Genomic DNA, 13444 nt, shown 5'->3' with positions numbered 1-13444 from the left:
AGTGACGGACCAGAATTCCTCAAGCTCCCGGAAGAAGAGTGGCCTACGCCCACCCCACGGGAAGCAAGCAAAGAGGAGGCTGAGAACAAGAAACCTATGTTCTGTGGACTGAGCACAGTCGCCTCCACAGACCCCAACATAGATGACTGCATTACCCTACAGAGTGCGCAGCTAAAGACATTCCTGTGGCACCACCCAGAGATTCAGTCCACCACTGACATTTCAGCAGCTGACTACGAAGAAGCAGAACTTCTTCTACTACAACGAGCCCAGAGAGACTCGTTCCCCGATGAGCTAGACTGTCTACAGGGAGGAAAGCCCGTCCCATCAGACAGCAGACTGCTCCACCTGGCACCCGAGAGTGACGCCCATAATCTCATCAGAGTGGGTGGTCGCCTGCGGAGAGCCCCCGATCTACCGGATGACATTAAGTACCCGATAGTCTTGAACAGCCGACACAAGGTCACAGAGCTGATCATAAAGAAATACGACGAGGATGTACACCATGCAGGAGCAGAGAGAGTCTTCGCGGAGATCAGACGTCGCTATTGGATACTTCAAGGAAGAGAAGCGGTGCGACGCTTCCAGCGAACCTGTCTAGACTGCCGAAAGTGGCGCGCGCAGCCCAGCATACCTCGGATGGCTGACTTACCCCCCTGTCGCCTCCGACTCGGCGACAAGCCATTCCACTCCACAGGCATGGACTGTTTTGGCCCGTTGTATATAAAGAGAGGAAGAGGAACCGAGAAGCGGTGGGGTATTGTATTCAAATGCATGACCACCAGAGCGATCCAGTATTGAACTCCAAGCCCCTCGGTTACGTCTCCAGTGATATAGCAGATGTCGACCCAGTCACCCCCAACACACTCTTAATGGGGCGGCTGGACCCCGCGCTACCCCAGACAATGTACATGCCTGAAGAAGCGAACGGCCGAAGAATGTGGAGGTACAGTCAAGTACTAGCTGACAAGTTTTGGAGCAGCTTCCTACTCCACTACCTACCGTCTCTACAGACCCGCCAGAAGTGGGTAAAAGAGAGAGACAATTTGACAGAAGGAACAGTCGTCATGATTGTCGACCAGTCACTACCCAGAGCTATGTGGCCGGCTGGCCGCGTAAGCAAAGTGATCACCGGTGCCGATGGCAAGGTCCGAGCAGCTGAAGTGCTCGTCCAAGGGCGAACTTACACACGACCCGTGGCGAGGCTAATAGAACTGCCCAGACTCCCAGACACTATCGATGATGACCCCATGACTTTGTGAGTTGACTGACCCTTACAGCGAACCTTGAGTGGTAGACAGTGCGGTTAATCTGTCTCTGCTTAGCTAATTAGGTGGGACTAATTAGGGGGCGGCTGTTGTGAAGGATCAGATTAAACCGAATATATATATTTATTTATGGATATATATTTAATAGTATTTGTATATCGTTTGATATCCCCTGTATATTCCTTGTACAATATGCACTGAATATCCCTTTAGTCTACTCACAGCCCATAATAGTTTCATTCTACCATTGGACGAGAACCTGGCGCCAGCAGCCATGCCCCTTGGTTCAAGTTCAATCGTGCCGACCAACATGTCGTGGCAAGCCCGGTTCCGCGTAGGAATACGTCTGGCGAAATACGAATGGTACTATTTGTTCACAGCGCATATATATATGGCGCAAGTAAAGTAGAACTTTTTTTTAGTCCATTAGTTCTTTACCCTCCAACCTAGTAACAGACGCGAAGCCTCACCCACGACGCACGTGTGGTGCAGTAAGGCCTACTTGGCCTCAGAATAGGCATTGAGACATCGTGTGGATTAATAGTTGAATTGTCATAGTTTGGCACTATACCGTCGAGTTGGACGTATTTCTATTAAGCTAATAATAGTCTATTATGTATGGTGCATCGTTCGGTTAGAGTTATAAAGTGAGCAGTACCCCCATCGTTCCTGACGTTATCTGGAGTCTTAACCAGGCTGGGCAGACCACGTGTGGTGCTTGCATCCGAGGAGCTCCGGGCCAGGACGAGTGGACCTGTACATTGGATTACTTTACCCGGACGACGGCGAGCCTTCCACGGCTTGGATTATCTACATGCTTTGGGTGCTTTGATTATTCCATGGATAACGGCCAACACTGCTGAGTGTTGGAACTACCCCCCGGAGAGGAGTCCAGGTGAGACGGCGCTCTACACCAAGTGAGGTCGCCTCACGTCTCTTCATCTGTGGACCGGCAGCTACCGTCCACCAGAGGGTCCAGCTGTATTCATCTGCGGACCGAGGTTCTGTGGGCATCGTGTTCAGGACTCTGAATTCTCCCAAGAAATCGTCGGCCAGATGGGATACCGCCAGCGGCTCTTCTAACCCCCCCCCTACTGTCTTACAACCAGCGGGACCCCCCCCCCCCCCCCTTAGTGTATCCAGCTATAATCATTTAAGTACCATCGCTATAGTTCCCTAACGAACCAGGTTGTATACTTACTCCCTGCGTAACCAGAGATTGGACATTCAATGTTGATTTACCTACGAATACTCATTTGCCATACAAGTGCATTTCAAATCATAAATGTCATTAAGTGAACGTTGTATATACCCTTTGCTATATAAAATATTCGATTTATACATTTGTGTGGACTTCGTTTCATCAGGTGGGAAAGTGTTCATCATATCTATATCATGTACTGGATGGCCAGAAGTTAAAGTACAAGTGGTAGTGGTTTAATAATACCATACTTATCAATACAGTCAGGGAATTGTACCCCTCAGTTACACTACCCAATACTGACATCAAAATAGATTGTAGTATGCCTCTAGAAATCATATGCAGCAGGTAGAAAATTGACGGAAGATCCATCGCGATTTGGAATAGAATTGAGGAGAACTTTAATCCCTGGGTATTAATCAAACAACACGGGAAAAGGCAGTCATATTCCAGCGCGGTCTTTATTAGCCGACAACAAAATAGATGCCTCTAAAAATCATATAGCCAATCGAACACAACTAATAAAGGCATTCATATTACAGCACGGTTATAATGACACAACCAACGCCAAACAGTGGTCAACGAACGGTCTTTATTAGTATTTTGAGCTGTCCAGGCAGAATTGCAGCAATGGTCTTAGGGAGCCGTTGATATCTGACATCACCGTTTACAAGTCCGCCTTTTATTTATCCCATAATACGCGATAGTGTCTTCTTGGTTCGACAGCAGTGAACAATCTTCGTGGAGTTTCTCGGAGTTCCGCTCGGGTCAGTCCATTATTTCACATCCCATGGGGGGGTGTTTCCTCATTTTCATGACCATATATGGATAATCATGCACGAGCATTGACGGTAGAACAAAGTGGTATTCATCAACACGGAGGAGCATAGAGCCTGCGTACGCACCGTGTGATGAATCCCGACTTCCCTGTGCGTACACTAGTTCTACATTCCGTGCTTACGTGTGGAAATAGGTCATGTTCTACGCACACATTGATGAATGAGGGCCCAGGGCTCCACTCTCTGGATGAGCTGACATTGGTACCAGGGCTCCACTCTCTGGATGAGCTCACATTGGTACCAGGGCTCCACTCTCTGGATGAGCTGACATTGGTACCAGGGCTCCACTCTCTGGATGAGCTGACATTGGTACCAGGGCCCTCATTCATCAATGTGGACGTAGAACATGTTCTATTTCCACACGTAAGCACGGAATGTAGAACCAGTGTACGCACAGGGAAGTCGGGATTCATCACACGGTGCGTACGCAGGCTCTATGCTCCTCCGTGTTGATGAATACCACTTTGTTCTACCGTCAATGCTCGTGCATGATTATCCATATATGGTCATGAAAATGAGGAAACACCCCCCATGGGATGTGAAATAATGGACTGACCCGAGCGGAACTCCGAGAAACTCCACGGAGAATTCACTGCTGTCGAACCAAGAAGACACTATCGCGTATTATGGGATAAATAAAAGGCGGATTTGTAAACGCGGTGATGTCAGATATCAACGGCTCCCTAAGACCATTGCTGCAATTCTGCCTGGACAGCTCAAAATACTAATAAAGACCGTTCGTTGACCACTGTTTGGCGTTGGTTGTGTGTCATTATAACCGTGCTGTAATATGAATGCCTTTATTAGTTGTGTTCGATTGGCTATATGATTTTTAGAGGCATCTATTTTGTTGTCGGCTAATAAAGACCGCGCTGGAATATGACTGCCTTTTCCCGTGTTGTTTGATTAATACCCAGGGATTAAAGTTCTCCTCAATTTGATTCCAAATCGTGATGGATCTCCCGTCAATTTTCTACCTGCTGCATATGATTTCTAGAGGCATACTACAATCTATTTTGATGTCAGTATTGGGTAGCCTACATCAACAATAATACGAGAGCATATACAAGAACAATGAATCTTACTGCCATGTATGATGTAGCAGATACGCCATGTGTAGCCTGCCTATATGTGATCAATACAAACATGAACTTGAATCATGTCTGTGTGCGGGTCACTGCGGGAACTCACAAGGCTGTTGTCACAATGTAAATAAGAACGTGCACTGAAGAGTTACAGTATGTAGTTGGTTGATTATTTGTATGACAGTCAGTAAACCCTTGCAAAAAGTATCCGTTTTATTTAATGAATTGAAAACATTCAGCATCGCCTTCCTCCCGGCATCCAGCAATAACATGTATCAGGCAAATGCGCATCGCAACATTGACTGAGTGGAATCCCTTTCTATTCACATAACTGCATTTGTGATGGAGCTTTGACAGCTACAGTAACAGTCTATTGCTCGATCCATCTCCAATATCACGATGGACCGTGCCGCGGTGGCAAAGACCCGAGGGTGGAGAGGATCTTGAATGAATTCCATCATCATATATATATGTTGTGTGTCTGTCCACTATGTTTGTTACTTTGTTATTCCCCCCCCCCCCCCTATCTATGTAAAGCGACCTTGGGTCTCTTGAAAGGCGCTATATAAAATGAAGCTATTATTATTATTGTTATTATTATTATTATCATCATCACATCTGTGCGGGAGCTCACAAATAGACTGTTAGTCTCAGTGAAGTTTCAACGGAGGTCATCTATTCTAACCAACAAATTGAAGTAGAAAGCATTTCGTGACCAATCTTATTTGGAAACATGACACACAAAATAATTTGCTTTTTATTTGAAACAATATCTAATCGCGTTTGGAGGTTGGTGTTTCGCGTCTGCCCCCCCGTGCCAAACAAGCAGGCCAACCTCTTGTTCGCGTGTGAGCCCGTTATAATTACACTACTGTCGCTATTTTACAATGAACTATAATGAATTACGGGTCATACAGAAGTTGAACACTAATGCACGGAAGCTTATTTCCGCCTTGAAACTAATGCAGGACTGAGGAGTGCTTATGCGTAGTAACGATATTCTACCACTCGGCGCCAGGTAAGTGTGCTCTGACCTGTGCGTAGATGTAAGCACGGAGTCAAGTTCAAATCGAAATTGATGAATCCCACTCTTGCTTAGAAATGATCGTACGCACAGGGTAAGCACAGATCTGTGCGTAGAACACGTTGATGAATGAGGGCCCAGTACCAGGTCTCCACTCTCTGGATGAGCTGACATTGGTACCAGGGCTGCACACTCTGGTGGAAGAGTGCAATTGTGATTATTGTGGACAGTATTGCGATTATGACATAATAAATAAATGGTATCATGAGTCTACTTGCTTGGTTATCAAGGAAAATGCAGATATTACTGACATAAATGGACATAAAATAGACATGGGCATAAAATGAGCATACAATTGACCAAATAAAAGCAATGCATAGTGCAAGTGCAGACATAACATTTGTATAAAATAGACGATAATCATAGAATAGACAACATGCATTCATACGCTTATCACAATTGACAATCACAATCAATCGATAATGCGCTATGAATTAACAAGTTGTTAATACTGTATCCATTAGCTGTATGCTCTATGAATTAACAAGTTGTTAATACTGTATCCATTAGCTGTATGCTCTAGCTGTATTCTCTATCAATTAACAAGTTATTAATACTGTATCCATTAGCTGTATGCTCTATGAATTACCAAGTTGTTAATACTGTATCCATTAGCTGTATGCTCTATGAATTAACAAGCTTATGTTTTGTATATTTACACATCTCTCTCTCCCCCTCCGTCAGGGTGTGTGTGAAGGCTGGCGTGTGTGCCGACGGTCCCGCAGACTCGGTTCTGTGTGCAGAGAACGTGTCGGAGGTTTACAGAACCGTGATGGAAGGCATTAATGACTATACCATGGACAGCAGAGGGGACATCGGATCCTGGTGAGTTTTAACACATTGAGTGCCACGGACGCGTTTTGTCGTTAGTCCATGCCGACCGTTGGCGTTTTTTTTAATTTTCTTTTTTTTTTTTGCGATTTTAATTCATATTTCATCGATCAAGCCTCGGGTTAGTGCTGCAGAGTCTCTCTGAGCTCAATTGGGAAGATACCGCCCCCTATCGTCTCTCCCTGTGTAACTGCACCCCATTACTTTACACTGATGCAGGGGGGCGGGCCAGTTTGCTCATTTTACTTTTCCGTCAAGCCAACTGAAGGATCGATTGTGCTCGCCGGCCCGGAAAATGCGTGGATTATGTATTTACAGTACCAACACTGTAATCAATAAGCGTGATCGATATTTGGAAATGCGATCAGGAATTGGAATAATCTTTTTGGATAACATCTGATCTCAGGTAAGGAATTTATTTTACCAGTCTTAGGATAATCAGAGCTGTTTTCACAGAGATATAAGCGTTTGCCCTACGCGTGTGTGTGTGTGTGATCGCTGATGAGGAAATGAGAGAATCGATTTTTCAGCCCGCCTCTATAGCATGCATAAGTACACATATACTATCGATAATCTAGCGTTTATTTGAAAACGATTCATAAATAGGCCGAAAAATGACAACGTTTTTGTGTATGCTAGAATATTCCAGTAAATGCCTTTTATCACGGAATCTATATATTTTCCTGAAAAACGAGGGCTTTTCAAAATGCTATAAAACGAAAATGAACCGATTATTATATTATTATTATTATTATATTATTATTGCAGTCGACAATGTTGACTGCAAACAAGTCATTGATAAGCAACAGGCAGATTAGACACATAGCCATAATTTAAGACAGCGATTATGCGTTCACAACGCTATCATTGAAGTGGGTGCTGGCATTTAACCATGTTTCCCATGTTAATGGCTGGCACTCAAACTGTTAAGATGACTTGCCTTGTGAATGTCCTGTAGGCACAACTCCTCCTAGGTACACACCTATTTTTATATTCAGAGTTAATTATATTGTTTACACCGTTTATTTTTCCTCATATTTTTATATTCGGATCAAATCGTATTGCCTATATTTATGTCTTTCTACTATTACCCTGCCCATACCTGTACCTCCTGAAGGAAAACGGTGTTTTTCAATGTATGTAATGTATATTGGGGGAGATGACAGCATCTAAAGGGGCCAGGTCAGAGAGGTCGAAATGTGCATGGTGGTGGTGGAAGCGGCGGTCAGTGGTAGCAGCGAGCGAGCAGGGTGTCTGCATTCCTCAGCACATAAACAACTGATAAGAAACAATGGCAGGAGGTTTGGGTCAGAGCGATGGGGAGAGGTTTGACATTAATGAAACAGACGTTTTAATGTGTGTTAAAGGTTCAAAGTAGTTGCCATGACAGCGCGTCGCATGACAACCAGAAGAGGGGCGGGCCTGTCGTTGCTATGGCGAGAATATAGAAAAGTATGTTTCTTCCGGGTGTAAGCCAGACTGAGATACGAACCACACGGAAGAGAAGAAGCTTGATCAGAGACTTTGAAACGATTCCCCCGCCCCTCCCCTCGCGGGGAAAGGGGGGGGAGGACTGACGTGGCACGACCACAGAGAAGGCTTTTGGAATAACCACCAGGCCGCGACGACACCGAGCGGGGTGACAGGAGAGATCATTAGAATAATGAATTTAGTTTTCTTCCAAAAACCTTTCAAGGACAATACAATCTGATAACATCTGATCTGAGGCTCTTGTTTATGGAATAAACAAAGTTTTTCCAAGAAAGGTGTTGAATTCTTACGAAGGCGGTGAATTATTATGGTTACGGATTGCATTAAAGGGGAATGACAAAGATTGTATCAGCCAGTATGAGAGATAAAACACAACGCAGGGTCAACGGATAAAGAGATAACACAAGCCAACAGATGAGGAGGTGATACTGGCTGATTGATCGGAATCTAACACTCCCCTCCCCCCTGATGCTATGATGCCTGAATTTACCCAAGGGGATCAATAAAGGAATATCTTATCTTGTCTTGTCTTATCTTATCTTATCTTACACATAGCCTCCTACAAATAAACATTTCATCAGAGAGGTCAGAGCACAGGGTCGTCTGCAGTGCAGCAATGCCTTGCTCAAGAGCTGGTGAGCGCCATAGACACAAAACCAGTCACCAGACCACAGCAACTGGAACCCACACCCTCCTGTCCGTGCCGGGGGATCGAACCAGCGAATTGTTACACTTCCAGTTGGTTTCTCTTATCGACAGGCCCGACAGGCCACCCCCCCCCCCCCCCCCCCACTAAAACACACGGCTGGTTTAAACCCCCCTATAGGGCCTGGAATGTCCCCCTCTGGCAGGCCTTCTGGGGGCTCTCTATCCCTCCACCCAGAGACACACCTGTCACACTGGTGGCCCCGGGCCATGGTTACCTGTCACACTGGTGGCCCCGGGCCGTGGTTACCTGTCACACTGGTGGCCCCGGGCCGTGGTTACCTGTCACACTGGTGGCCCCGGGCCATGGTTACCTGCTCCCTGGAATGTCACCCAGCAGGTCCCCTGTCCCTCCGCCTGGGACCGGCTGCCTGTGATTCTAGTGGGACCACGTTCCTTCTCTCTGATCCTATTCTTTAGATTAGATTACATTCAAATGCATTGTCATCATACAAGTACAGCACAACGGAAGGGGGTTTGGCATCCAACCAGAGTGCAAATGTAACAGTAAAGTGCAACAGTAATATACAGGTGAAATAATTGACAGAGACTGCGTTCTAGAACACCGAGGCGCAGCACAGAGGTGTTCTAAACGCAGTTAAGGTCAATTATTTTGCGACAATGACCGAGTATAGCTATACATTATCCCGATTATTACAGGCAGGGCCGCCTGGGAGAAATGCGAGGCCCTGTGCGTGATTTAAACGCGAGCCCCCCCCCCTAAAGGTAAAAAAATATATATATTATATACATTTTTTTTTTTTTTATATATACAGTCAACATATTCTTAAATAATAGCGCTGCCCGAGGCTGGGCATGATACAGTCAACATATAGCAAGAGAGCGAGAGAGCGAGAGAGAGCTCCCGTTCTACAGTCAATATACAGTGTTATCGCTGCGCAATGCCCCTGACCAGAGGAGAGAGAAATATAATATAGTTAGTAAAAGCACTATATAAGCTCAGAACACAGCTCCGAACACAACACAGCTTAGAACACAGCTCAGAACACATCTCAGAACACAGCACAGAACACAGCTCAGAACACAGCTCAGAACACCGCACAGAACACAGCTCGGAACACATCTCAGAACACGGCTCAGAACACAGAACACATGCAGAACACAGCACAGAACACAGCTCAGCACACAGCTCAGAACACAGCTCAGAACACAGGACACCTCAGAACACATGCAGAACACAGCTCAGCACACAGCTCAGAACACAGCTCAGAACACAGCTCAGCACACAGCTCAGAACACAGAACACAGCTCAGAACAGAGAACACATGTAGAACACAGCTCAGCACACAGCTCAGAACACATGACTAGGTACAGACTCAGCGAGCACAGCCTAGCCATCGAGAAAGGCCGCCATAGGCAGACCTGGCTCCCAAGCGAAGACAGACTATGCACCCACTGCACACAAGATGAGGTGGAAACCGAGCTCCACTTCTTAACAACCTGCCCACTATACCAAGACATCAGAGACATATACTTCCCACAAATTGCAAACACCCAAAGAGACTTTGAAAACATGGACAATAACTCAAAACTCCCATACCTACTGGGAGAAATACAAGAATGTGCAAACACAGCAGCCAGATTTGTGAGCTGCTGTGACAAGAAAAGGACATCCAACGGAATACAACCACCATAAAGACTGTACAAGAAATTCCTTCTGTAATGTACTGATTTTTTTTGTTTTATCTGTTTGATTGTTTTGTTTTGGCAATGTAAACGTATGTTTCCCATGTCAATAAAGCCCATTTGAATTGAATAGAGAGAGAGAGGAGAGAGAGAGGGAGAGGGCGAGAGAGAAAGAGAAAGAGAAAAAAAGAGAGAGAGAGAGAAAGAGAGAGGTGAAAATGTGACAAGGTTAATAACCGGTATTGGAGGTGAACTGAATCCATCATTTGTGACGTGCGTTTGTTTTCCCCTCTCTCACCTGGTGATGATGGCCAGGTGGGGTGGAGCCATGCAGGCCGCCATGAAGAGGACCACGTTCTCGTGCCTCGTCTGTCTGTAGTTCATCACCTCCTTCTTAAAAAGCTTCAGGTGGTCCTGGTTGTTGCCATGCCTAGTTAGCTAGCGTTAGCTAACGTTAGTTAGCCTTTAGCTAAGCTACTAGCCGACATGGCTAGCCCGACTGAACCACACGTTAGCACTCGATAGCTAGCGTTAGCTAACGCTAGTTAGCCTTTAGCTAAGCTACTAGCCGACATGGCTAGCCCGACTGAACCACACGTTAGCACTCGCTAACGTAGCTAACACTAGTTAGCCTTTAGCTAAGCTACTAGCCGACATGGCTAGCCCGACTGAACCACACGTTAGCACTCGATAGCTAGCGTTAGCTAACGCTAGTTAGCCTTTAGCTAAGCTACTAGCCGACATGGCTATCCCGACTGAACCACACGTTAGCACTCGATATTATAACGTAGCTAAAGCTAACTAGCTGTCCCTGCCTTTAGCTAAGCCGACATGGCTAGCCTGACTGAACTTTCTAACATGCAACAACTTTCATCTTCAGTCCATCTGCCGAACGACCGTCCTCTTCGTCTTGGCTGGCATAACCTCCAATGCTGCACGCGCGAAATAGTTAGACGCAGCTGACGCACGCCGGCCGACTGTACACATGTAACCCCTCCCTTCGTTGAAACCAATAGTATATCTGCTGCAGAGCCTCAGAGCTCCAATAGTGTATCTGCAGAGCCGCAGAGCCAGGAACAAGTCAGACACATTCTACATCATCAGGTGATGATGGCCAGGTGGGGTGGAGCCATGCAGGCCGCCATGAAGAGGACCACGTTCTCGTGCCTCGTCTGTCTGTAGTTCATCACCTCCTTCTTAAAAAGCTTCAGGTGGTCCTGGTTGTTGCCATGCCTAGTTAGCTAGCGTTAGCTAACGTTAGTTAGCCTTTAGCTAAGCTACTAGCCGACATGGCTAGCCCGACTGAACCACACGTTAGCACTCGATAGCTAGCGTTAGCTAACGCTAGTTAGCCTTTAGCTAAGCTACTAGCCGACATGGCTAGCCCGACTGAACCACACGTTAGCACTCGCTAACGTAGCTAACACTAGTTAGCCTTTAGCTAAGCTACTAGCCGACATGGCTAGCCCGACTGAACCACACGTTAGCACTCGATAGCTAGCGTTAGCTAACGCTAGTTAGCCTTTAGCTAAGCTACTAGCCGACATGGCTATCCCGACTGAACCACACGTTAGCACTCGATATTATAACGTAGCTAAAGCTAACTAGCTGTCCCTGCCTTTAGCTAAGCCGACATGGCTAGCCTGACTGAACTTTCTAACATGCAACAACTTTCATCTTCAGTCCATCTGCCGAACGACCGTCCTCTTCGTCTTGGCTGGCATAACCTCCAATGCTGCACGCGCGAAATAGTTAGACGCAGCTGACGCACGCCGGCCGACTGTACACATGTAACCCCTCCCTTCGTTGAAACCAATAGTATATCTGCTGCAGAGCCTCAGAGCTCCAATAGTGTATCTGCAGAGCCGCAGAGCCAGGAACAAGTCAGACACATTCTACATCATCAGGTGATGATGGCCAGGTGGGGTGGAGCCATGCAGGCCGCCATGAAGAGGACCACGTTCTCGTGCCTCGTCTGTCTGTAGTTCATCACCTCCTTCTTAAAAAGCTTCAGGTGGTCCTGGTTGTTGCCATGCCTAGTTAGCTAGCGTTAGCTAACGCTAGTTAGCCTTTAGCTAAGCTACTAGCCGACATGGCTAGCCCGACTGAACCACACGTTAGCACTCGATAGCTAGCGTTAGCTAACGCTAGTTAGCCTTTAGCTAAGCTACTAGCCAACATGGCTAGCCCGACTGAACCACACGTTAGCACTCGCTAACGTAGCTAACACTAGTTAGCCTTTAGCTAAGCTACTAGCCGACATGGCTAGCCCGACTGAACCACACGTTAGCACTCGATAGCTAGCGTTAGCTAACGCTAGTTAGCCTTTAGCTAAGCTACTAGCCGACATGGCTATCCCGACTGAACCACACGTTAGCACTCGATATTATAACGTAGCTAAAGCTAACTAGCTGTCCCTGCCTTTAGCTAAGCCGACATGGCTAGCCTGACTGAACTTTCTAACATGCAACAACTTTCATCTTCAGTCCATCTGCCGAACGACCGTCCTCTTCGTGTCTTACATGTGTACACGCCGGCCGACTGTACACATGTAACCCCTCCCTTCGTTGAAACCAATAGTATATCTGCTGCAGAGCCTCAGAGCTCCAATAGTGTATCTGCAGAGCCGCAGAGCCAGGAACAAGTCAGACACATTCTACAAACGTGTCTAATGTGAAATATATAAGCATATAAGCAAAACTAGATTTGAGGTCTGTGATGAAAAAGGGCCTCGCGGGAAGGGGGGCCTCGCAAAAAATAATAATAATAATAAAAAAAATAAATAAATAAAAAAAGTATTTTTTTAATTTTTTTTGTGCAAGGCCCCCCTTCCCGCGAGGCCCTGTGCGACCGCACTGCTCGCACACCCCCTGAGGCGGCCCTGATTACAGGGCTAACTTACTAACAATATACGTAATTAATTTTACACCATCGACAAGACAAGATCATACAGAGTTATATGGGTTATATACAGGTGGTGCTGGTGTCTGCTCCCCCCCCCGGATGGATGCCCCCCCCCCCCCCCTGCTGGTGTCTGCTCTCCCCCCTGCTGGTGTCTGCTCTCCTGCTCTCCCCCCTGCTGGTGTCTGCTCTCCGGCTCTCCCCCCTGCTGGTGTCTGCTCTCCTGCTCTCCCCCTGCTGGTGTCTGCTCTCCTGCTCTCCCCCTGCTGGTGTCTGCTCTCCTGCTCTCCCCCCTGCTGGTGTCTGCTCTCCACTGCTCTCCCCCCTGCTGGTGTCTGCCCCCCCCCCTGTCTACACGCACGTGTTACTGTTCTCTCAGAAACCAATGAACA

The 13444-nt window shown here is 46.7% G+C and overlaps 1 protein-coding gene across 1 annotated transcript in view; it reads left to right on the top strand.

Moving 5' to 3' along the window:
• The window catches only part of LOC311240889 (tubulin-specific chaperone D-like), a 115320-nt gene that overhangs the window by 71476 nt on the left and 30400 nt on the right, over nt 1–13444 (top strand). The window contains 1 exon segment of the mRNA XM_084329494.1: nt 6162–6302. Coding sequence (XP_084185620.1) covers nt 6162–6302 — 141 coding nt within the window.

The sequence above is a fragment of the Notolepis coatsorum genome, assembly GCF_963971535.1.
Source record: "Notolepis coatsorum genome assembly, chromosome: 14".
Taxonomy (NCBI): domain Eukaryota; kingdom Metazoa; phylum Chordata; class Actinopteri; order Aulopiformes; family Paralepididae; genus Notolepis; species Notolepis coatsorum.
This window is presented reverse-complemented; position numbering and strand designations above follow the sequence as displayed.